The sequence below is a fragment of the Triturus cristatus genome, chromosome 1_2, assembly GCF_964204655.1.
Source record: "Triturus cristatus chromosome 1_2, aTriCri1.1, whole genome shotgun sequence".
NCBI classification, from domain to species: domain Eukaryota; kingdom Metazoa; phylum Chordata; class Amphibia; order Caudata; family Salamandridae; genus Triturus; species Triturus cristatus.
The window spans coordinates 65533913-65557308 of NC_140580.1; the positions used below are offsets into that span (position 1 = coordinate 65533913).

The 23396-nt window shown below is 45.6% G+C and overlaps 2 protein-coding genes across 4 annotated transcripts in view; one reads left to right on the forward strand and one right to left on the reverse strand.

Moving 5' to 3' along the window:
* The window catches only part of EEF1AKMT2 (EEF1A lysine methyltransferase 2), a 171621-nt gene extending 150010 nt beyond the window's left edge, over window positions 1-21611 (reverse strand). Inside the window, exon 1 of the mRNA XM_085601573.1 lies at window positions 21485-21611. Within this exon, the coding sequence (XP_085457699.1) occupies window positions 21485-21558 (74 nt within the window). The 5' untranslated portion in view covers window positions 21559-21611. The remainder of the gene's footprint in view (window positions 1-21484) is intronic.
* A 26-nt stretch (window positions 21612-21637) lies between these two features.
* Window positions 21638-23396, forward strand: part of FAM53B (family with sequence similarity 53 member B) — a 33448-nt gene continuing 31689 nt past the window's right edge. Inside the window, exons 1-2 of one of the 3 annotated variants that reach the window (XM_085601532.1) lie at window positions 21638-21829; window positions 22081-22149. The gene's annotated coding sequence lies outside the window, so the exon portion shown is untranslated. The remainder of the gene's footprint in view (window positions 21830-22080; window positions 22150-23396) is intronic. The other 2 variants (XM_085601541.1, XM_085601559.1) reach the window with 2 other exon arrangements.

Genomic DNA, 23396 nt, shown 5'->3' on the forward strand with positions numbered 1-23396 from the left:
CAACCATGGTCAGCTTTCGCGGGTCAAAGTAGTGTTGGAGGACAGAGCATTTTTTTTTTATTATTAAAGATTTTATTGTAACAACAATGATCTGCGTACACAATTATACATTCATGATGGTAGCCACTTACAGTCAATCGATATGCATTTTGACATTGGCACATATATGACTTTAGTAATATTACATGTCCTCGTCCGATTCACTATCTATCTCCGGAGGCGTACAGATGTTTCCCCTATAGACGTTCCATTTGCCCCACACTCTTCACCATTTCTTTGGGCATTTCCTGCTAACAAATGTGGCCTTCTCCGCTACCATGACCATATCCATATCTTTACACCAATTCAATAATGTCGGTGTGTTCCCTACTCCCCATTTCTGAGCTATGTTCCGTTTAGCTATTATCATGCCTGACGTCGCCCACTGGCGTTCAGTCTGTTGGTCCCCAGACGTTAACAAGGCAGCATTTAGGCTCAAGCGGGACATGTTTCTCTGTGACCTCCGTGAAGGTTCCTACCACTGCCTCCCAGTACGGTGCAAGTTTTGTACACTCCCATTAGGTGTGATAAAAGGTACCTATGTCGCCACGAAGGCGCAGGCGCAGGCAGCATGGGTCAGGAGTTCTTCCCATCTTGTGTAGTATTACCCGTGTATAGTAGGTCCTGTGCATTATTTTAAACTGCACCAATCGCAGTCTAGAGGAGATTGCCACCTCTTTAGGCAATACTATCACCTGTCGCCAGTCGGGGTCATCCATGTCCCCAACCACTGACTGCCAGAGCTCCCTTAGTCGGTAAAGTGGATCTGTCCGGTTGTTAATAATTTCCTTATATGTTAGTGAAGTCGCTTTTTTGTGCAGGTAGTCGGTAAGCAATCGGTCCTCTAAAGGGGACGATTCAGGGAGTGTTTCTGCTGTTGGAAGGGCTGCATCTATCGCATGCTTGATTTGCATATATCGGAATTGTTCGCCCCGTGCCATTTCGTAATGCTCTTGTAGCTAGGCAAAACGGACGACCTCTCCATTGCGCCAGAGGTCCCCAAGCCGGAAGATGCCAATCAGATCCCATTTGACAGAGCATCTTTGATCACCTGAAACGCTGTTTCATGTTCTGGACCACAGGTCTAGGGGACAGAGCCCTTGGTGAGCTCCCAGAGAGGCTGAGTGAGGGTAGTGAGGTCTCAGATAAACCGGCCACAGTAGTTGACCATGCCAAGAAAACTCCTCACTTCGGTGACAGTGGTGGGAGCAGGTGCAATTTTTATGTCTTGTACCCTGTCAGGGTCTGGGGTAACACCCGAGACCGAGAAGAGGTATCCAAAGAATTGTAGTTGTCGTTTGAGGAACTCACATTTGTTGCGGTGAAGAGTGAGGCCGGTCTCTTGAATTCTCTGAAGCACTTTGGTCAATCTTGTGTTATGCTACCCAATGGATTTAGAGTAAATAAGAATGTCATCACTGACGTTCACTACTCCGGGAAGGTCCATCAGCAACTCTCGGATTATATTCTGAAATACCTCTGCCGCGCTTGACACCCCAAAATTCAGGCGGGTGTAACTCCTCAGGCCCACATGGGTGGAAAAGTGGTGATGTATCGCGACTCTTCATCCAGCACTAATTGATGGTATCCGGATCGGAGATCGAGTTTTGAGAACCAGCAGGCTCTGCTCAGCTCCCAAATGAGATAGTCTATTGTGGGAGTGAGGTGTGTTTCCTCTTTTATGACAGCGTTGGGCAGTCTCATATCGACACAGGTCCGCACCTCCCCAGGCTGCTTCGGCTTGCGGGGGACGACTATGGGGGACACCCACGGGGGACACCCACAGTGTAGGTCTGTCACCTTCTCAATAATTCCGGCAGCTTCCAGTTTCGTCCGTTCTTTTTAAACCAATGGTCTCAGGTGGAAGGCAATTTGTCTGTGGCAAAGGGCTACTGGCTGTACCGTGGGGTCTATGTGTAAATGTACTTCTTTCCCTTACAGTCGCCCGATCCCCTCAAAGACTGCCGGGAATTTGGCTAGAATGTGCTGAACCGTTTCCTGGTGAATTCTAAAGGCAAACGTTACAATTCCTAGGTCTTCCGCTGGCCGGCATCCTAGCAGCATGCCATGCCCATCCTCAGCAACATATATTTGTGACCTTATGGAGTTGGAGCCGTAAGAGATGGTTGTTTTGATCTTTCCCCGCATCACCAGTGGCTGATCTTGTCCATACGCAAAGACTTTAATCGTTGCGGAATTCAGAGATGGAGCTTGCTTCAGTGCCTCTTACACTTCTGTGGACATGATTTGATAGTTGCTCCAGTGTCCACGACAGCCGTGGTGTCTTGGTCTCCGACTCGCAACTGACGTTGTGGGAGTCGGCGTGATGCCTGGGTAGGTCCGCCTATCATATATGCTGAGTGAACGGTGTGCTCTTCTCCTTCGTCATCATCCATATAACTGTTCACTCTCCATGCTTCAGGTATCATGTTGACGGTGGACCTGGGCCCTCGACTCTTCAGGGATCGACACTGGCTCGAAATGATTCATTTCCCCACATTCCGTGCACCTCTTTCCATGCGCTGGACACTCTGCCAACCCATGAGGGCTTCCTCCACAGTACCCACATCTCCAAGTATCCGCGTGGTCCTTCCTGCTTGGCTTGGTCACATATCATGACAACATACCTCTCTTTTTTATTTAATTTGTTTAGAACTATACATGTCGTGTGCCTCAGCCTCACTCTCCTGAGGCTTGCCCATTGCCAGTCTGCGGTGGCTTTGGTGAGTCGGGTCAGCTGAGTGCTGTTGCTTTATCAGGCAGCTGATGTGATGGGGCCTTTCACATCCTGGGAGACTCGGCCGGATCCACGTGGGACAGAGAGGCCCTAGAGTAGACTGATGCTACTTGATTGGTTTCAAGGGGGCCCTGACATTTACACCATGTGCTTTATTTACCTAAGACAGCCAGATGCGCACACTGCGACCTTCACTTCACTATTTGTGCCCTGTGCTGAGTGTAGACACACACACACACAGCCTGTATACACAGCACACTTACATTGCTGAGTGAAGGCATGAGGCAGAGACACAATCTCTAAACGCTAGGCTATTTTTCTATGTTGTGCACAGTGCAAGCTAATGCACAGGCAGTTTGTACCTTGACATTATTGTATGGTAATGTGCTTCTCCATGGGATTGTATACGGTTAAAACTTGGTTATCTGTAGCATTTATTCAGATGACTAGGTAAACTCCTCTTCCTTGCTTGATTTTGCTCGCCAGTGTCACACTCAGTCGTTGAAATGTCACTCATAATTACACTGAATTTATAAAAATGTCACACATAGCAATTTCAAACCTTGGCAGCTATGTAATTAGTGGTTCGTCCCGTGTCGCACCTCTTGCATCACAAGGGCAACACTACAAGGACGAGAACGTGGGACGTAAGGATAGTGACTTGGACGAGGACATTAGGACTAAGATCATGAAATTTGCATCGCGGCTCCTGTCGTGTTGTTACTGCGCATGCGAGATAGTCACATGTGGTACAAGCTTCAGTCCCACTCGGAGGCCCAAATACGAACTAATAGGTCAAAGAAAAACATTAAAATCAAAAATAAATAATTTCACTGTATACCACCTAGCTCTACTCTAATCCCATTTACTTATAAAAATCTTTCGCATTAGCATTTTAGTAAACATGCATAGTTTAGTTTCAGCAAAGCATGCGCATTATCACGTGAGTTTCAAGCGGCCATATTGAAAGCAACTGTGCAGCTGCAAAGATTTCCCTCCAAGCGATAGAACATCATACTACGTAGATGCAGTAGACGCATGCGCAATACAGAATCCCGCTAAATGCATTGCGTGAAACAGAATTTGATTGGTTGAAAGAATAGAAGCTGCTCTGGTATTGGTAAATTACTAAAGTAAAAGCAAACATTTGATTGGCTAGCAAAATAGAAGCCATAATAATAATTGATAGTGGGCTTTGCATGTGGAGACACGGAGTGAGTGGCACGTGCAGGTATGCCACTGTGAGGTAGAGATGCTGCGAGTCCTTTTACAGGAGCCCCTGTGGCATTGCGCCTCTTCAAAATGTATCTTGGGTCTGGTGTAATACTTCTAGCCCCTATTCCCGTCTTCTCACACCCAATGCATCCTTAAATGTCCCATGTACAGCCGGGGTTGACACTCCTATTACTCCTGCCCTCCAGTGACACTTTTCCTGTCACGGGTGGTGGTGGTGGACGTGGTGGTGGTGGACGTGGTGGTGGAGGACGTGGTGGATGTGGTGGTGGTGGATGTGGTGGTGGAGGACGTGGTGGATGTGGTGGTGGTGGACGTGGTGGTGGTGGATGTGGTGGTGGTGGACGTGAACGTGGTGGTGGTGGACATGGTGGTGGTGGATGTGGTGGTGGTGGACATGGTGGTGGTGGACGTGGTGGTGGTGGACGTGGTGGTGATGGTGGTTGTGGACGTGGATGACGTGGTGGTGGACGTGATGGTGGTGGTGGACGTGGTGGTGGACGTGGTGGTGGACGTGGTGGTGGTGGTGGTGGACATGGTGGTGGTGGACATGGTGGTGATGGTGGTTGTGGGGGTGGACGTGGATGACGTGGTGGTGGACGTGGTGGTAGTGGACGTGGTTGTGGTGGACGTGGTGGTGGTGGTGGGGGACGTGGTGTGGTGGTGGACGTGGAGGTGGACGTGGTGGTGGACGTGGATGTGGTGGTGGACTTGGTGGTCGTGGTGGTAGTGGACATGGTGGTGGTGGACGTGGTGGTGGAGGACATGGTGGTGGACATGGTGGTGGATATGGTGGTGGACGTGGTGGAGGTGGATGTGGTGGTCATGGTGGTGGTAGTGGACATGGTGGTGGTGGTGGACGTGGTTGTGGTGGACATGGTGGTGGTGGTGGTGGACATGGTGGTGGACGTGGTGGTGGACGACTATTGGGTAGGAGGGTGCTGGCAGAATGCGGATGGTGAGGAGGATCTCAAAGGGGGCACATGGGAGAGCAGAAAGAGGCTGAATATTAGATACAAAAAACGGCGAGTAGATAGAACACGAAACAGATTTAACAGGGTGTTCCCTTCTTATAGCATATGTGAATGTTCCTTAGCACCCTGTTTTTAGTAAACAGGCGGATCATGGGGAGATTAATTGTTTAATCATGCATGATGATCGTGTGCGGAAGCTGGTGTTGCTCGAGTCACGGCGTTGGCTTACCAATGTGTGACTCTGGGCAAATTAGTTAATCTCCCGTGCCTTCTAAAAGTCAATATGTTCCTGTGTGAATGTGCTCTTGTGTAATGTAACTGGGTGTCTTGTAAAGGTCTCTACTACTCTTGAGTTCAGTTTGCGCTGTATGAATTTGCAAAACTAACAGCCAGCATATTATGAACGACTGCTGCAAGTGTTTAAGCAGTAAAGCAAAGTTGAGAATATCTGAGATAAAGATATGGGACATTTTGTGTATCGATTTGTGACAGGATTAAACATAGAAATTGGAGACATGATTCATCAACACATGTTGTGTTGGCAAGTAAGGCCGATGGAGGATATTCTTAAATAGGCAAAGTACTGCGGAGACGAAATTGACAATAGACTAAAGAAGTTAGAAGAAAAGGTGATGTGGGCCCAAGTAAAACTAGCAGAACAGCAGGAACTCCAACTAAATAGTCAGACAGGAAATCAAGGAAAGGGGAAAGGCCAAAGTGAAAATAATGGGGGAAAACAAAAGGGAAGAATGATTAGAGAGGAGGCAAAGAAAAGGTTTCCCTGTCATGGGTGCGGAAAATTGGGGCATTGGAAAAACAAGTGTAAAAATATTCAGAATAATAATGGCCCAAATCAAAATTTAAATTCACAGACGCAGAGTGAGGTGATAATGAGTCAACCGCAGCAGGTTGTAAATCTACAGAGTCAGTTGCCACCTGCCCCTATGCCAAATTTTGTGAACCAGGCCAAGTACAGTGCGGACACCGGATTTCCGGGAGGAAGTGGTAAGAAAAATTCTGTAATAGAACAATTTCTTTTACAGGATTCTTATTTCGATGACAACGACCAATGACGGTGCCTGAGGGGGGAGGAAAAGGAGTGCGTACTTGGCACATCCTTACCGATATATCAGTCAAGTCCATATATTGATGGTAAAGTAGAAGGAAAAGATATTACCTTTTTGTTGGACACTGGTGCTACTCGTTCTACTGTGAGAACAGCAGACATTCCAAACCTACCCCTCTCAGGCGAAGCGATCCAAGTAGTGCGCGTTACAAACAAACAGATTAGAACTCCTATTACAGAACCAATGGAGGTACGCATTAGCAATTTCAGGGAAATGCACAAATTTGTGGTGTGTGACTCCAGTCGCGTAAATTTATTAGGAAGAGATCTACTGTGCAAAATGAACTGCCCAATATTTTGCACACTGGACGGTGTTGCAACTCAAACCCCTGATGAAGACGGAGTCTACAAAATCATGTTAGCTAATCAAGGCACAGAGGTAGACGAGATGTATTCTTTGATGACAAAAGACGATTTACCAGATGAGGTCAAAATCACAGTGAATCCAGATGTGTGGGATTTTACAGGAAAAGAAGTAGGGCTAATGGCAAATGTAGACCCAGTAAAAGTAACTGTGAAGGAAGGTGCAGTTTATCCAAACACTCAGCAATATAAAATGAGTCCCGAAGTTAAAGTTGGTGTTGCAGCAGAAATTGATCGAATGATTGAACAAGGCATTCTAAGAGAAATAATGAGCATTCCATGCAATTCACCTATAGTGAATACTGTAGTATTCTAGCAAGTCTGTTTTATAGAACAGGAAAGTTACAATATTATTATTCTAATATAGGTGTGATTTTTTCTGAGGTTCCTATGCGAAAGAGCATGAACCCAGTTCTTAGTACTAAGGATGCACAGTTTATGGGAGAATATTTTCTAACTATGGAAATAATATAGATATAGCTGAAGCACACAAGCACAATTTAACATGTAAATTACGCGAAGAAGAAAATATATTTTTGAATTTAGTTGAGCAAAGGAGACAGGACTTCCAAAGAAGGGCTTCTGAACTGAAACCTCAGATACCTCAGTGGGTGGAGAAGGAAGATATTTACACAGCTGGCAAGACTCGTGCTGCTATGTCCCTGGACTTTGAAAAGAAAGGGAAGATCTGCCTCCATAGTTTAAAGACTGACTAGAACAATGCATTTATTGGTTCCAGTGAATGTGAACATCATTGTTTAGTAATTGGGGGATGGGGACTAAAAGGTGGAACAGATCCAGTATTTCCTGGAGTTTATTAAGTGTGTGGCAAAAAAGCCTATTTTAGGCTGCCTGATCATTGGTACGGGAGTTGCTATTTTGGAATAGTGTTCCCAAAGGTGTACCATGTGAAAAGAATCACTGGAAGCAATGAAGACGCAAAGGAACTAACATGTATGAAGAGAGCTTGTTTTTTCAGAAATAGTAGGTGATATATTCAGTGCATTGATACCTTCAGTGGGAGTAATTCTAAACTCACGTAGAATTTGTCAGTTATCTACAGTGGTTGACCGTCTATCGACTGATACTGCTGGAGGGTCCTTAATGATTAACACAGAAATGGTTGCAATTAGATCTATGGTTTTGCAAAATCGACTTGCTCTTGATATATTATTGGCAAAAGAGGGCAGAGTCTGTAGAATCCTGAAAGCGCAGCACTGTTGCACTTACATCCCTGATAAAAGTGTCGAAATTGGAGGATATATTAAAAATATTATGAAATTAGAAGAAGATTTAAAACCACTGGAAGTTGACAGTGTATGGAAGAAGTTAACAAATAGTATTACTACCATAGGGGGATGGTTTTCTAACATAGGTAATAGTTTTATAGGTCAAATAATACTGCCAGTATTAGGAATAACACTATTAGTTTTAGCAATAATGACATGGTTCAAATGTTGTAAGAAAAGAAAGAGATATGCAGTGAACGAAAAGGGAAAGAAAAGAAAATACGATGAGATTCAATTAGAAGAAACGAAAGGAGATCTATATAAAAAGATGAAGAATTTACAGTTTAATAATGAAAAGAAAAATGAAAAGACTGAAGAAGGAATTGAGATATGTTAAAGTTGGCAACTGATTTGGTGGTGGGAAATTAGTGATGGCATTAAATGCCATCAGAGAGGGGATTGATGGAGCAAGGACTCGTATAAAACAGACTTGCTCAGATGCAATCTTCTCAAATAATTTGTAACACCGTAATAATTGTGGTTTTAAATGCTAACGTGCATTACAGTTCACACATTTAAATCTAGGGGAAGCTTGCCTATGTGTTTTACTAACAAGTAACCCGAGTGACACTAAAAATGGCTGCTAAACGCGGGATTCTGTATTGCGCATGCGTCTACTGCATCTACGTAGTATGACGTTCTATCGCTTGGAGGGAAATCTTTGAAGCTGCGCAGTTGCTTTCAATATGGCCACTTGAAACCCATTTGATAATGCGCATGCTTTGCTGAAACTAAACTATGCAAGTTTACTAAAATGCTAATGCGAAAGATTTTTATAAGTAAATGGGATTAGAGTAGAGATAGGTGGTATACAGTGAAATCATTTATTTTTTATTTTAATATGTTTCTCTTTGACCTATTAGTTCGCATTTGGACCTCCGAGTGGGACTGAAGCTTGTACCACATGTGACTGTCTCGCATGCACAGTAACAACACGACAGGAGCCGCGATGCAAAACCATGAATGCCATCCAAAAAAAAACAGCAACATACCCTGGGAACCAGCATGATATCCTCTGAAAGGAAAAGACGACACACAAAATTGCATACTTTGTATTGATTATGATGAGAATACGGGTAGGAAATAAAGTTTGGGAAAATAAATTGATGGGCGGGAACATCGAACAATAAGCTTTAGAAAAATATTAAAAATTAGCATGGTGTGATGATCATCCCCCCTTGCTTGTCCAATCAGAATTAGGAGTTTCATAAATGTGAAATATTTAAGGGATTGGGTTCACCATTAGGAAAGTATAATTGAGGTAGTTTAGTTAATTAGAGAGAGCTCGAGATGTAGAGATGCTGAGAGACCGAGATGCTATCCGAGAATTGAGCAGACCCTAAAGCAGAACCGAACTTCAGAGCTAGAACCAAATTAGAAGAACATTGCGGAAGAATCAAGGAGGGAAATAGGTAACGAGCTAGAAGAAGATCACGGAAGAATTGACGAGGAAGACAGTGACAGAGAGGGGTGTGACGCAGGCGTCTGATCTAGAAGAGGTCATCTATCCTGTCCCTGAATCCTGTCCTGAGGCTTTGTCACCTTATTTGTCCCAGGGGACCCTTCCCAGCTCCTTGGCCAAGGGGTTGGTTTCCACACCATCCTAGGTAACTATAATTCTGGGTAGTATGTCATTGCACTGCTCTCTCTGTTTTCTCCCTATCCAGGTACTGTCATCGTAATAACTTTATTTAACGCTTGTTCTGTCTTAAAATTGATTCCCTTTCTTGGAAGAAACCATGTTCGAGTTGTACTTTGTATTCTTTGGTTCACATGAAATTAACTAGATAAACATTTAAAACTCTCCCGAGTCTGTGGTCATTTAAAACAGTGGTTCCCAATCTGTGCGCCACGGCACCCTGGTGCGCCATCAAAACAAGCCAAGGGCGCCGTGAACACAGTTTGGGAACCACTGTCAAGGCCTTTGACCTCTTCTTCCGAACTGCACAGCTCTGCTACCAAAGCTGTAAGAGAAAATGACATCAAGAGAAATATAAGAAACACCCAATAAATAACTTTTCAATGCACTACCAAAACGCACACCACGGGCTGCAAAGCTTTATTGCTACAAGGGGAAAACAATCAGAGCTGCGCACACAACGGCAGATGATGAGTCCTAGTCCTGCCACCTTCACCCCAGGGTCAGAGCTGATCAGGCAGGAACATTTGGAAACCCTCTGTTCATCTTTCTGCATTCTTTTTCTCTCTCCACGAACAAGAGGCTGAATAGGTCAGACTGCCTGAGACGTGCATCTTGCAGCCAAAATAGTCTTACAATGCAGTCTTTTTTCCCCCTAATTCTTTTAATAACTTCTTAGCTGCAACAATTGTTTTGAACCAATATTTGCACTATCTCGTCCCAAAAGGTATGTTGTTTTGCCCTCACAGTACAGGCCTGTCATAAACACGTTTTCTTTTAAAACAATACCAGTTTGCAGATATGTTTTTGGCAGCGCCCTCACTTTTTGTCACAACTCTGAAGACCAGGTATATCAAGTTGCTGCTGCAGCCTAGCAATTTAGCAAGTTAAAAACACGACCTTGCAAGCCAATCAAGAAATGTTCCATGTCAGACTCAAAAACTACTTTATTATACCTTAAAATCATTATAACTTTCTCAATTAAACACATTTACACGGAGCGGTTTAAAGACAAGATATCAAAGGAAGGAAAAATGCTTTTGCTCTTATAATGGCAAGATTCAAATCTGTTTGAAAACAATCACAATTCTGATATTTAGGCCAGTGTTTCCCAAACTTAAATTTTAGGCAATTATTCCTATTTTTGTGCAAATTCAGATTCAGGCATAAACCCTCCAGCACCTGAATCTGATGTAAAAGTGGTGTGGTATAAGTGCATGTAGGGGTATACTTCTCTGCACAGTTTTCATCAGTTAACCTGTCCCATTCCAAAATGGTGCAGAGAGAAGCTTTACATGGCAACTTCTTATTACTGGAGGCATTTGGGGAAGCTCTGTATTTTCAATTACAATTCTGTGAATATTTGAAAATAGCTCATAAACAAAGAAATCATGGTCACTTTGAACAGGAGGTCTGCATTTTTCCCTCTCTGGAGCAATGTCGGGAAAAGATCAACTACATTTGTGCTGAATGTAAAATATCCCATTCTTAACAGAAATCTGTAGGAAATTTTGAGTTGAACAAAAAATGCAGTTTATTCCAAAAATTAAATATTTCTAGTAAACTAATTCAAAATGTGGGGGTCCAACTGTTCCAAGTGGTGGAAAATTAAATCTAAGAGCTGTGAGTGGGGTCCAGAGTAGTGTGGAAGATTTTCAGATCTGTTTCCCTTTTTTACCTTCAATGTTTAGGCAATTTGAGGATTGGCATGTATAGCAGATAATGTAGTCTTTGACACTAGTATGCAGTCCAATTTTAAGAGGTCATCGACATGACTTTCCTCAACATCTTTTGGATTTAGGTATCCTCAGTCTTGAACTTTACCAGTTAGATCCAAATATTTCATATGATTACAAAAAGAGTTCAGGTTAATTGCCTACTAACCATAAACAGTCAGGGTAATACACTGTTTATTATTGAGCCACCTGTTGGGGGAATTCATCACAATACATTGCCTGCACTGGCCTGTAAGGTTAACTTTGTTTTGAATGCGCTGTGACTAAACCCCCAAAAAATATTTTATTAAACAACTGTTATATGTTTATTTAGTTGCATCTATGTTTATAATACCTGTATCAGCTTCATGGCAATTATTTTCAGGGAGAAAAATTGAAGTTCTACTGAGGTAGGGTTGACATCCCCTCACCCACTAAACAAGCATTTACAATGCAATGGTCTCTGCATTGTTAAAGTTAGAGCTATTGGCATTGCTCATGACATTATTTTTGTTTATGTTTTTGTTTTTAAAACATTTAAAGAAACGGCATTGTTATTTACAATGTCAATAGCTTAATCTCTCTCAGATGCGAGACCTATTGCATTTGCACCCACACACCGAGCCACACACAAAGCCACCCACACACACAGAGCCACCCACACAGAGCCACCTACGCTAGCCGAGACCTAAAAAGGGCCACAGTCAACTCTTCCGAAATGCAACTTCACATACACGTAATAAAAATGTTCCACGCAACTACTTACTACCCAATTGGTGTATGTGTAAACCATATAAAGAGCGCTGGGACCTCACGGCGCTATAGAACTTCATTGCTACCCAGAGCCCGGAAGGATGGGCGGCTGAGAGGCCCCGTCAGGATTTCAATTCCCGGTGGATGCATTCGCCCACGAAGACATAAGACTTCATTAGATAAGTGTGTAAAAAAAAAATATACAAGCTCAGCAGAATGCGCAAGTGGGGGTGGGGTGAATTCCGCCGGAGCTGCACTTTAGTGTATTCCGTTAAAGCCCACGGTTCTGCTGAGAAGGGCGAAAATGCACAATTGCAAATAGATGGCTTCCCCCACTGCACCCCGAGCCAAACATTCAGAGCACCGCTTCCTGCCTTTCGTATTCACACATACACCCGCCCCTCCCAGACTCCTATGCATGTACACGTCCGATCGATGATACGAGTTATTACCCAAATCAATAGCACCCATTTTAGACATCAGAAGAACGAACTGCTGGGCTGCGTGCCAGATGGGAGCCTGTGAGGCCCAGTTTACGCAGCCGGTACCAGCCCCCACAAGCAGCACTTCACCTCCGTGACACCACAGAGCCCGTCTTCCACCGCCCCCTTCCCTGTGCCCTCGCCAGGAGACCCCGTTGTACTCCAACAGATCCGTCAAGTCACGTTATATCACGATTTTCCCAAAGCGCGCACACTCGTTCTTGCTTCCCATCCAATCCACGGCCTCTGCACCGCTACATGTGACCTTTGAACAACATTTCCGTTCGGGGTGCCTAAAAACGCACACGTACTAAATCTATACATGAAATACAAAATCTGTGCGCGCTGCCTACATGTGAGGGGAAGAGGTCCAGTTTCTACGTATCTGGTATTATTTGGTTTCGTTACTTTGTGCAGAAGTCCTTCCTACAAAAACAGACAACAAAGAAAATAAAGGGAAAAAAACACAGAGAGAAGTTTGTTAAGCAACGAATGTGACGATTCAGGGCACCTTTCAGATGCACAATAGTCCTTCGTGCATTCCAAAAGAAGAACTTTCTAGAAGGTAGAATGATACACTCATCAGCCACTCGCATATGGTGGGAGAGTTGCTACTCTGGGAGGAACCAAAGGCCAGACTATATATTTTGAAGAATAGGTAAACCGACAGCTGACTTTCAAGCCAGAACTAAAAAAAAATCTTGCCCCTAACCCCACAACACCACCACCTCTCCAACCCCGCTCTGGTAGAAACATGTAGCTATATGTGGCCCCAATGCCGCTGCACCTTCTGCACTATTGACAGCTATGTCTCTAATTCCCACCACGAATTCCGTCACGAGCGTGCTCCGGGCTCGGTCACAGCACCTTCGGGGGAATGAAATACCCGCAGTGTCACCCCTCAGAACCCCCCTCAGAAGCGCTGCAAAGAAGCGTGGTGTATTGAAGCGGGTGAAAGGAGGGCTGCGGAGGGGGAGGGGGAGAGGGGGGCAGGCCTAGAGTTCCAAACGAAAGAAAGTACGGAACAGAAAGAGGCTCCAAGTGAAAGAAAGTACACAACAGAAAGAGGCTCCAAACGAAAGGAAGTACTGAACCAAAAGAAGATCCAAGTGAAAGAAAGTACACAACAGAAAGAGGCTCCAAACGAAAGGAAGTACGGAGCGGTCAGATAAACGGCACGAAGGCCGCGGACGGTAATGCTGGCGCAGACTTTGCGCAAAGATTACCGGACGGTATCTGCGGGGAGTGAGTGCAGACCAAGAAAGAGTTACAAGTTGCCGCAGACTTTGCGCTTAGAAACCTCGTCTCTGGATGATGTTAAACGGCGGGACCCTTTTAAAACGAAAGCCCTTTCTGACATGGAACAAATGTTTTAAAATTACCAAAGCATCGGACGGGGGGGGGGGGGGGGGGGGGGGGAATAGGGTAGACGCCCCAGTCTTAGTTATTCAACACTATCAATCCGTGGTCCATGCTCGCCAAGTATTAGTCAACTAATTACAAAGGCTGCTTTTGAATTAAAAAGTGGAAACATACACGTTTGCATCTGTAGAAACGGCATTTCTAAATCGGCGTGCAATTACCTCAAAACGAATTTGACACCACAGAAAACAGTTTTAAGCGTGGTACACCCGTGGATGGTGTGTGTCATGGAAAGGCAATGCGCCTGCCATCAGAAGGGTAGGGCGGCACCTGAGCGCGTCTGCCATGCTACGGGCTAGTCCGTTGTCTGTTTCTATTGGGGCGGCGACCCTGCTACTACTGATGCCATTTCACGGCATTGACTTGAAATATCGGGCGTTACAAATACTCATAAGAAACGTTATAGACAAAGTAAGAGGCAGTAATAACACAGAGACCTAGTGACAGGGAGAGAGTCATAGAGCGCAAAGGGCAGAGACATGCGACAATTACACAGGAGGAAGAACGGAAACAATAGACAGCGAAGAGATACGGGAAGGTCACACAGCAAGTAAAGCAGACATCTATAGCGCAGGTAACAAAGGCAAGTCACCAACAGGACAGCAGCATAGACAAGTGGGAGGCAGCATGGTCTACGTGCACAAACACGGAGCCACAATCGTGCACACACCAAGCCCCCCCCAAAAAATCACATAGGAAAGGAGACATCCTGCTAACAAACACACCACTGCCTTTCTCCGAGGCAGAGCAGAAATGCCTCGGAGAAACGCAGTGGCGGTTTCGAATTCGGGGGCGTGTTTTGCTTTTATTTCCTCTTGCCATTGGCTGGAGGAGATAATTAGACTTTCTGAAAAAAACACGCCCCCCGATCCGAAAAGGACGGGGTCTAATCGGAATGACGGACCTCTTCTCCAATGGCTGGCCAGCATTCAAGAGGCCAGCCAATAGAGAACAGGGGAGAAGAGGGGCGGGTTCAAGCCCCTCTTCTCCAAGTCATTAAATCTCGGATCGAGACTGCGCAAGCGCAGCCTTCGAGCCGAGACCTAAAAAAGTAACATAATGGTGAGCCATGGCTAATGGCCAATAGGTCAAGGGAGCCGTGGATCGAAAAAGTTTGGGAACCACTGATTTAAAGTATTATCTTCTAATGAAGTGTGCCTACAAAGCTAACAACTAGGTCCATTGACTAGAAGAAAATATATACGGACAGAAAAGGGTTGGTAAGAATTCATAAGGTAAATTCATCTTGCGGGTATTATCACAATAAATTGACCCCAGCGGTACTTACTAGCTTATGTGTGAATGTTTACGGGCTCAGGTGAGTATGTAGATTATGAGTAACTCTAGCTAGTAACCCGCGAAAATAATGCACTCGCAGACTTAAATATCACTGATCCTGCAACATACTATACATGCTTTGTGGTTCTGTACGCTCGGACACGCGGACTTTGTGTATGCTGTCGAGAAGCCCCTCCTGGAGTTAGAGGCACGGAGACACGGAAACACAGAGTGGCTGCGAGAGGCTCTGCGGGCATGAGTGGCCTGGGATCGTGACCGCGCCCTAGGGCAGAGGAGGGTTCAATATCAAGTGCCTCACGGCTTGACGACAGAGTCGGGTGGTGGGGGATAGACGGTGCTGTCTTGAAAGACGCCGGCCGCCCTTAGGAAACACGACTCTGGCTTCCGGTCGGATGGCGAGGATTCCTGGACCCAGACCGGTGAGACGCCCTGGGGTGATTGTCAGCGCGATGTGCCCCCCCCCCCGACCTGGGAGGGCTCTACAGAATCCCACAGACGCCGATCTGTCTTTGTCTTCACGAACCCTGGTGGGACTGGAGTCCCAGGGTAACCTATCGCCTGATTCCTGCCACTTTGAGGGATCCTGAGGGCTCCTGGTAGCGAGGCGCACAGGGACTACTAGTCTCAGCATCCTTAGCACCACCACAGGTGCCGCGAGGGAGGCGTCATCCATCGCATTTATAGCGCTGCCTCTACCACCGCGCGCGGGACGAAGCCCGGACCAAGGGCGGGCCCGTCCTTGACCGGCAGAGGCCGGGCTGGGCCATTTCTCTTGGCTGTCGCTTCTCGAGCAGTTGGCGGATTCGCACCCGATATTTGGATAGCTGGCCATCAATACCCTGTACTTGCGAAAGGAGGTAGGCTTGCACCAAAATCTATTATATAGACACTGTTCGGGCGCATAATACAGACACTGGTATTTAAACCCCTTGATAAGGAGGAAGTTTCCCTGGACTACGCGCTGGACTTATACCACGACATATTACGAGTAAGAGGCATTCCTCTGCTTTTTTTTTTTTGTATCTGTATACACGCCGTTAAATTTAATTTTATCCATTTATTTATGTTTGTATTTGTTCTAATTTAGTCGTGGTATCATCAAAGCCACTTAAAAATATGGGGAGGCGAAAGGTTCAGATGGGGACTGCTGGGGTTAAATCAGCCGTTAGTTCATCTTCCACTGTTACTTCAATGGACTCCTTTTTGCAGAGAGCAGCTGCTGTTATTGACAAAGAGATTGAACTTGTGAATAGGCGTCTTTCCATGTCACCCTCTAACTGTTTGCACCCGCCTACACTTAGATCTAGTGTGCCCCCTGTTGAACCTCCGTCTGTCTGTTCCGACAGCTGCCAGGGGTCGCCTGCAGTCTCCTTTATCACTGACGGGTTACCACCTGTAAACAAAGCTCCCTCTCCAGTGCCTTCTCCGACCCCGCATAGATCTCTTTCCCCAGTTGTCATAATTGAAAGAAGAGGAAGTACTATACCACCTCAAGGAAAGGACAGTACTAACATATTGAATCCTATGACCACTCATTCGCTCTTCCAGCCTAGCCAATCTACCGCCCAGAGGGGGTTAAATATCCAAGGGAGCACAAAACGGAAACTCCAAACCACTGGGGGTAAAGCAAAAAGATCAAAACTGACCCCGGCCATCAAGCCTCCTATCAAATCTTTGGTGCTCAAAACGGTAGCCACAAACCTAGATACGACAGTTACCAAGGCTTTTCAAGACATAATGACTACCTTGTTGGATACTAAACTGAGTCCTATTTTGGAGAGGCTCACATCAATTGAGAAAAGTCTTGCAGGGGGGGCCAAAACTGATATCCGTATAAATCGCAGGGCTACAAGTGAGATCCTTGAACCAGAATCAGCAGTCAAACATGGCCCAGGCATACCTAAAAATCCTACCAAATCACATGAAGACCAGCAGCTTGCACAGCGACATGCGGCACAGTCAGCTCAAGGGGAGATAGACGGCCAAAGGGGTGGTCAGACTCTTAGCAGGCCACGGGCAGTCCCTCAGCACAGGCGGGACCCTCAAACCATTGTAGGCCAGCTGGATGGCCCCGTGGTGCTGCCAGGGGAGGTCTGCCACCGCCCTACCACAATTCATCTTCCTCCAGAATCCACACCTTATGTAGTGGTCTTGGAGAACACCACGCCTCTTCGCCCAGGTATAAACGAGGATTATAATAAGTTAAAGAACAAGGTACTCCACTGGTTAACAACTAATACCCCCGCGGGTCGTGGTGTAGAACGCAGTATCATTATGGTACGTCGAGTGGAATGGATAGGCAGCTCTAGAATGCTGGGAGGGGGGAGGACTGTGTTATAGTTAACTTCAACAGGGCCTCTGTAGCTGAAAGAATCCTGTCAGGTGATATTCGTGTTGGTCAGTCATTTCATGGGTCCACAATACAGGTACTTCCACTGGGTTTCTTCTATAGAGCTGAAGCTCATGGGTATAAAACGGGGAATAAGGATAGGGAACTCTCACAAGCCAGACGGCCTTATAAAAACCCTGTAGGCAACAATCGAGGGTTCCCACAACCATTGTACAGTACACGTTATTCATGGGGGCCTCACTTTGCTCCTGTCGTGCCTCCTACCCTAGCATTAGCCAACAGATTTTCTATGCTATCGGGGTTGGAGGAATGCGATTGACTGGATGTTTCTGACGAGGCCGTAGTAGAGCTAATGCACCAACAGAGGGCCCACTCAACCCCGGCAACCGAGATAGAGACAGTGCAAATGATTCCCCTTTCATCACCACAAATAGAGGTGACACCTCACGATGCGGACAGTAATGTTCTATCATGGAACATAGCAGGCCTGGCAGGCAAGTTCCAGGATCCCTTATGGCAACAGTTTGTTAGGCAATTCTTAGTAATTTGCCTTCAAGAGACCTGGTTAGTGGACTGCAACTTGTTGCTGGAGGGTTTTAATGCTTATTTTGTTCCTGCTTCCCCGTCACCCAGTGGTAGAGTCAAAGGAGGTTTGGTTATTTATATCTCCCTGGCCGTCAACTGCCAGGTACAAATTCACCCTCCTTTTAGCCAGGGCCTTCAGGCCATCACACTTAAGAAGGGGAACAACACAATGACCCTGATCAATTTTTATAACCCACCGAATAGCAAAAAGAGGGAAGGTAACATCATACAGCTGAGTCACTATCTAAGGAAGTTTTGTGATCTCAGCTTACACCCCTTGATGGGGCTGGGAGATTTCAATACTCACCCCTGTGGCGACCCAAAGATCACGAATATGTCCGACATGGGATGCCACAGAATGAGGGGGGTTTCACTTTGAGCATTCAACATAGGGGGATGAATTAAACAATCTAGTCAATGGATTTGACTTACTGACACTAATGTCCCTCTCTGCCCCAAACTGTAAAACCCTGACTCCCACCTTCAAAGGGAGAGGTACCGGGTCTTTTATAGACCACATTTTAATTTCTTCCTCCTCTCAGTCCCTTTTTCAGAAGTTTACCATCAAGGACAGTGGTTATAGTGATCACAATCTCCTTTGTGTATACCTCTGTGGTGTATTTCTATCTGACCTATAGATGGTGGGCGCCACCTTAAATGGTCCCAGATCGACCCAGATGCTTTCCACAGGGAGGTGAGAGACTCATGTGTAGCTGGACTTGCTCTTTGTGTCCAACCGGAGAGTCTACCAAGGGATGTTCTTAGTGCTTTCAGCGCCATTTCACGCAAAGCAGGGGAACTTCTGAGGGCTCCAGCCTGTAAGGTATCTAAATCAAACCCAAGATGGTTCGATTCCTCTTGCTCCCAGGCAGCACGTAAGTTAAAGAAGGCCTTGATAGTTGTTCCAAGAAACCCCCCATACATATGGGCATGTTGTACAGGATACAAGCAGGCCCTAGCTACCAGTAAGAGAGCTCTGAAGGAGGAGGCATGGAGGGAGCTGCTAGAGTCTAGCCCATTAAGGAATGGCACACGGTTTTGGTGCATTGTCAACAGACCCCTGTTCTCCGAAGACATAGGCAACATCTTAGACTCCCACATCACGGAAGAGGAATGGGTGGCCCACTTTTCATCCATGTTTAAGGGTTTCATGGGTCACCACGACCAGTTACCCCGGGCAACAAACACTGACTATCTGGTTTTTTTGAGTTAACAGAGGTAGAGGCGGGAATTGCGGGCCTAACCAGTAACAAGGCTCCTGGACCGGACGGAATTCCGCTGGACCTTTACAAATCGGATCCATCTTTCTGGGCCCTGATCCTGGTGGCTGTATTGAATGCAGCGGCCAGGGACGGTAGCTCTGAATCCTGGGCCATCTCTACCATCGTGCCAGTGTTTAAAAAGGGGGATCGAAACAGTATGCACTGCTACCGACCTACCTCTCTCATTGACTCTGTAGCTAAGGTGGTGGGAGGGGTACTACTGCAAAGATTATCTTTATGGGCAGAGGAGCATAATATAATCGCCGACACCCAATATGGGTTTCGTGCGGGGAGGTCGACGGTGGCCGAATGTTTAAACCTTTACCTGATCCTTGGCAAGTACACGATGGCCAACCCAGGTACGATCTACATGGCCTTCATGGACCTATCTTCTGCATTTGACAGTGTAAACCGGGTCAAATTGTGGCAGTCAATGAGGGCCATGGGGGTGGAGGCCCCTATTGTGGACTTTCTAATGGATCTGCATAGGGATACTAAGACAAATATTAGATATGCACAGGATCTTCGGGTTTCCAAGGAATTCAATATTGAAAGAGGGGTGAGGCAGGGCTGTATTCTGGCCCCCTTCCTGTTCAACCTATACATCAATAATTTTGAAGTAGCCCTGGTAGCTACGGGGGCGGATTTCCCGCATGTGGGTCGCCGGGGTCTCCCCGTCCTCCTATATGCGGATGACGCCGCCCTGATAGCGAGAACCGCTAGAGGACTCCAATCTCTACTAGATGCTTTCCTGAACTTTATGGGGTCCCGTGACTTAGCGATCAATAATGCAAAATCCTATGTCTTGCAGGTAGGGGCTCGTCCCACGAAAAAGTATTCGTTTTCCGTAGGTTCTGAGAAGGTCCCCACAACGTCCGTTTTTTCATACCTGGGATTCCTGTTGGATGATCGCCTGAAGTGGGGGCCCTTTATACTAAGGAAAAAGGGGGAGCTTATCAGAATAACTGCCGCCATTTTCAGCTTTGCTGCTAAGATGGGCAAGTGCCCAAATGCAGCCATGCTAAAAATCTATCAGGCTAAGGGTGTGTCAACTGCATGTTATGGTAGTGAAGTCTGGGGGTATACCACAGCAGATGTGCTGCAGGTGGCAGAGAATAACTTTTTAAAGCGCCTACTGGGAATGCCAACCTGTTTAACCTAATAGCTCATGAAGAACTGGGGGCCCCATTTTTATGTGATACTCTTGCCTTGCGTCCCCTAGTATTTTAGCTTAAGTGCTGGCCAAACAAGGGGCTAAAGCTCACTCAGCAGATCCTAACAGACTGTATGACCCTGGAACATATGTCCAGAATTCCATGGTTGCAGTATGTTAGAGGTCGCTTTACGGAGTTGGGTCGCCCGGTACTCTTTTTAAAACCGTCAACTATAACAAAATAGGATGTGGAACTGGTTAAAAAAGCATTTATTTGCATCAGGAAGCTAGAAAGAGATGAACAGGAATTATGCAAACCAAGCGTCTGTAAATTTCTGACCCTAAAAACCCATCCATTGGCTGAGCCATACCTTCTGGGAACATGGACCACCTATGAGTGGTTTTTACTATCTAGGTTTCTTCTCGATTTTTCCCATCTTTTAGTTGCCGTTCCGAAATGGTGTAGCAGAAGACAGGTGTTAGCACCCTGTGGCTGAGACAACCTGTCTCCACAGGACCTGCTACACTTTATGTTCCTCTGTAAATTCTACAAAGTACCTCGGAGACATTTTTTACTCCCCCTTTTAAAGAGGCTTCATTTTAACCAGGTTCGCCCAGCACTTTTGTATTTGCAGCTGCTGAAACCAGACTGTATAATCTTTATTGTAGGCTATTTGAAATCTTTGGTGAGAACCAGGGCCTGCCTGGAATATTAGTTATTTTAGGGGGAGGAGGTACTCATAGTTTTAAAGTATGTCTCTTGTGTGTTCTCTATTTTTAGCACAGAGATGTACATATTGTACCAGCCATATTTTATTCGTAACCTTTCTTGTTTTATGGCTATGAACTGTAAATTATTTTAATGTACTTCTTTTATGGGATGTGTACATACATTGTGACTTTTATGGTTTTCACACTGTAAACAAGTTTTATTAAATGAAATGTGTAAGGTAGTGGAACGCGTGCAAGATACCCACGCTGCTTATTTTCTATAACATCAGCTTTATTAGCCTGCTCCATCATGGCAGTACACAGTAAATCTGGCGCATGCGCAAGTACTCACTGTTCTTTGGTGCCAAGCTTTGAAGGTAAAAACGTGCCATCTGAGTCGAGCTCCGGCTCTTCACTCGCACTCATATCGGGTGGAAGCGTATATATGGTAGACCGGAAATCCACGGGGCAAATCACCGACAGATCTATACAGAAAAGCCAAGGAAGCGCCTACCTTAGAATACCGGAAATGCTGATTCGTAGTACGGTGCTGTAGTCCCTCCTCTGTGTTAATGCAGCAGATCGGGCCATTCTCCTGCTAGTTGTGTACTCTGTTTTGCGCTGTAATGTTCTTAAGTAAGAATAGACATTTTTGAAGTATTCTCACTTTTTTCCACGTGTGCTCATGCTACTGCAGGTAATTTGTTTTTGTTTTATCACGGTGCGCGGTTCTCCGATAACTTCTCTGGAGTTCTACTAGCGAACTAACGTGCTGTATTATTTGTATTTAAAGAATGCGTAGGACGGCATCCATAACTGTCTTTACCCTTGTTTGGTAAATGTAATTGTTATCAGTTTAGTTTTATCATTGAACCCTTCTATAATAGCCAAGTAGTCCCTCCTCTGTGTTTGTTATGAGATTGATGAAGTCCTCCTTCTATGTCTCAGACATTGACGCTGCCCGCGGCGGGATGCGGAAAAGGAAGCGGCCATAGAGAGTGAACGAGCCAGGGGCTGGTGAGTGTGTTAGTTGTTGGTCTTTGACCTCAGTATCTCATGTCTCAGGTCCACCGAGAATCCCAACACCATTGGTCTCTGGGGTAGTTGTATCATTACGTTGGCTTAAGTGCAAAGGTCACCTCATTAACCCTTAGAGCATTGCAAAGAGCCACAAACCCGCTCTGGGATCCCATGGCAACTTCATACCCTACACCAGCTCAATAGATCCTAGAGTGGTTTCGTGACACCCCGGCAATCCCCTTGGTTCCCAGGGAGATCCCTTGTCCTCTGACTAGTGGTGTGCTCCCAGTGCGTCTTTGGGACGACGTGGCAGCTCTGTGGACCACGGATGCCTTGGAGACAGTTCTGTAACACCAGAATACCTTTACTTTCACAAACCTTATGACCTCGTGCCTAGTCTTTGCCCCCTGAGCAGCTCTATGGATTTCCAGTTAGCTACGTGGATCACATAGTTCTCCATCATGGCAGCCGGAGAATCACCCCTACCTTCTCCCAACCAACTCTGTTGTACCAGAAATTATATGTACCGCGACAGTTAAAAAACCAAGATACAGCACAAAAGGAGATAAAAGTTGCTGTCGTATCCTTGTATCACGCAGTAGCGCTGTGACTAATAAAGAATAATCTCTCCTGACCCACCCAACGCTAACCCAGGACAGCTCGTTGAACACAGCCCAGGTCAAACAGGATTTCTTTAGAAGCCATCTGAGAGTCATTGGATGATCAACTACTCTAGAAGTCATTTTCATGTCATCAGACGTCATCAAGCTCCTAATGTCATCAATCAGAGTTTAGAAACTTTAGCCCGATGATATGAAAATGACAAAAATTTGTATCTGATGACTTCACATGATGTGATTAACCCTGATGATTTCAGGATGACTTGAAAGTGAGTACCTGATTACTTCACAAGATGCATTGCTACTGGTGGTTTTTAGGATTGTTTGAAAATGACTGTCGGATTACTTGACTAGCACCACAGACTTCTAATTAAAAAGACTGGTTCATGATAATTTTAGGATGATTTGTTGATTGCTTCAGGTACGCGTCCAACATTTTAGTTTATTTATTTTTTAGAGACATTCAACCCTTTGAATTCTTTCAGAATCTCATTTTTTCTGCATAATGAACACCATTTACACATTACTTCATGTTCAACTCTGCAATTAAACCTACAGTGCATACATTAGCAGAGATTTCAAAGCTAGAAGGCCTGGGTGCTTCACTCAACTCTGCTTTACTCC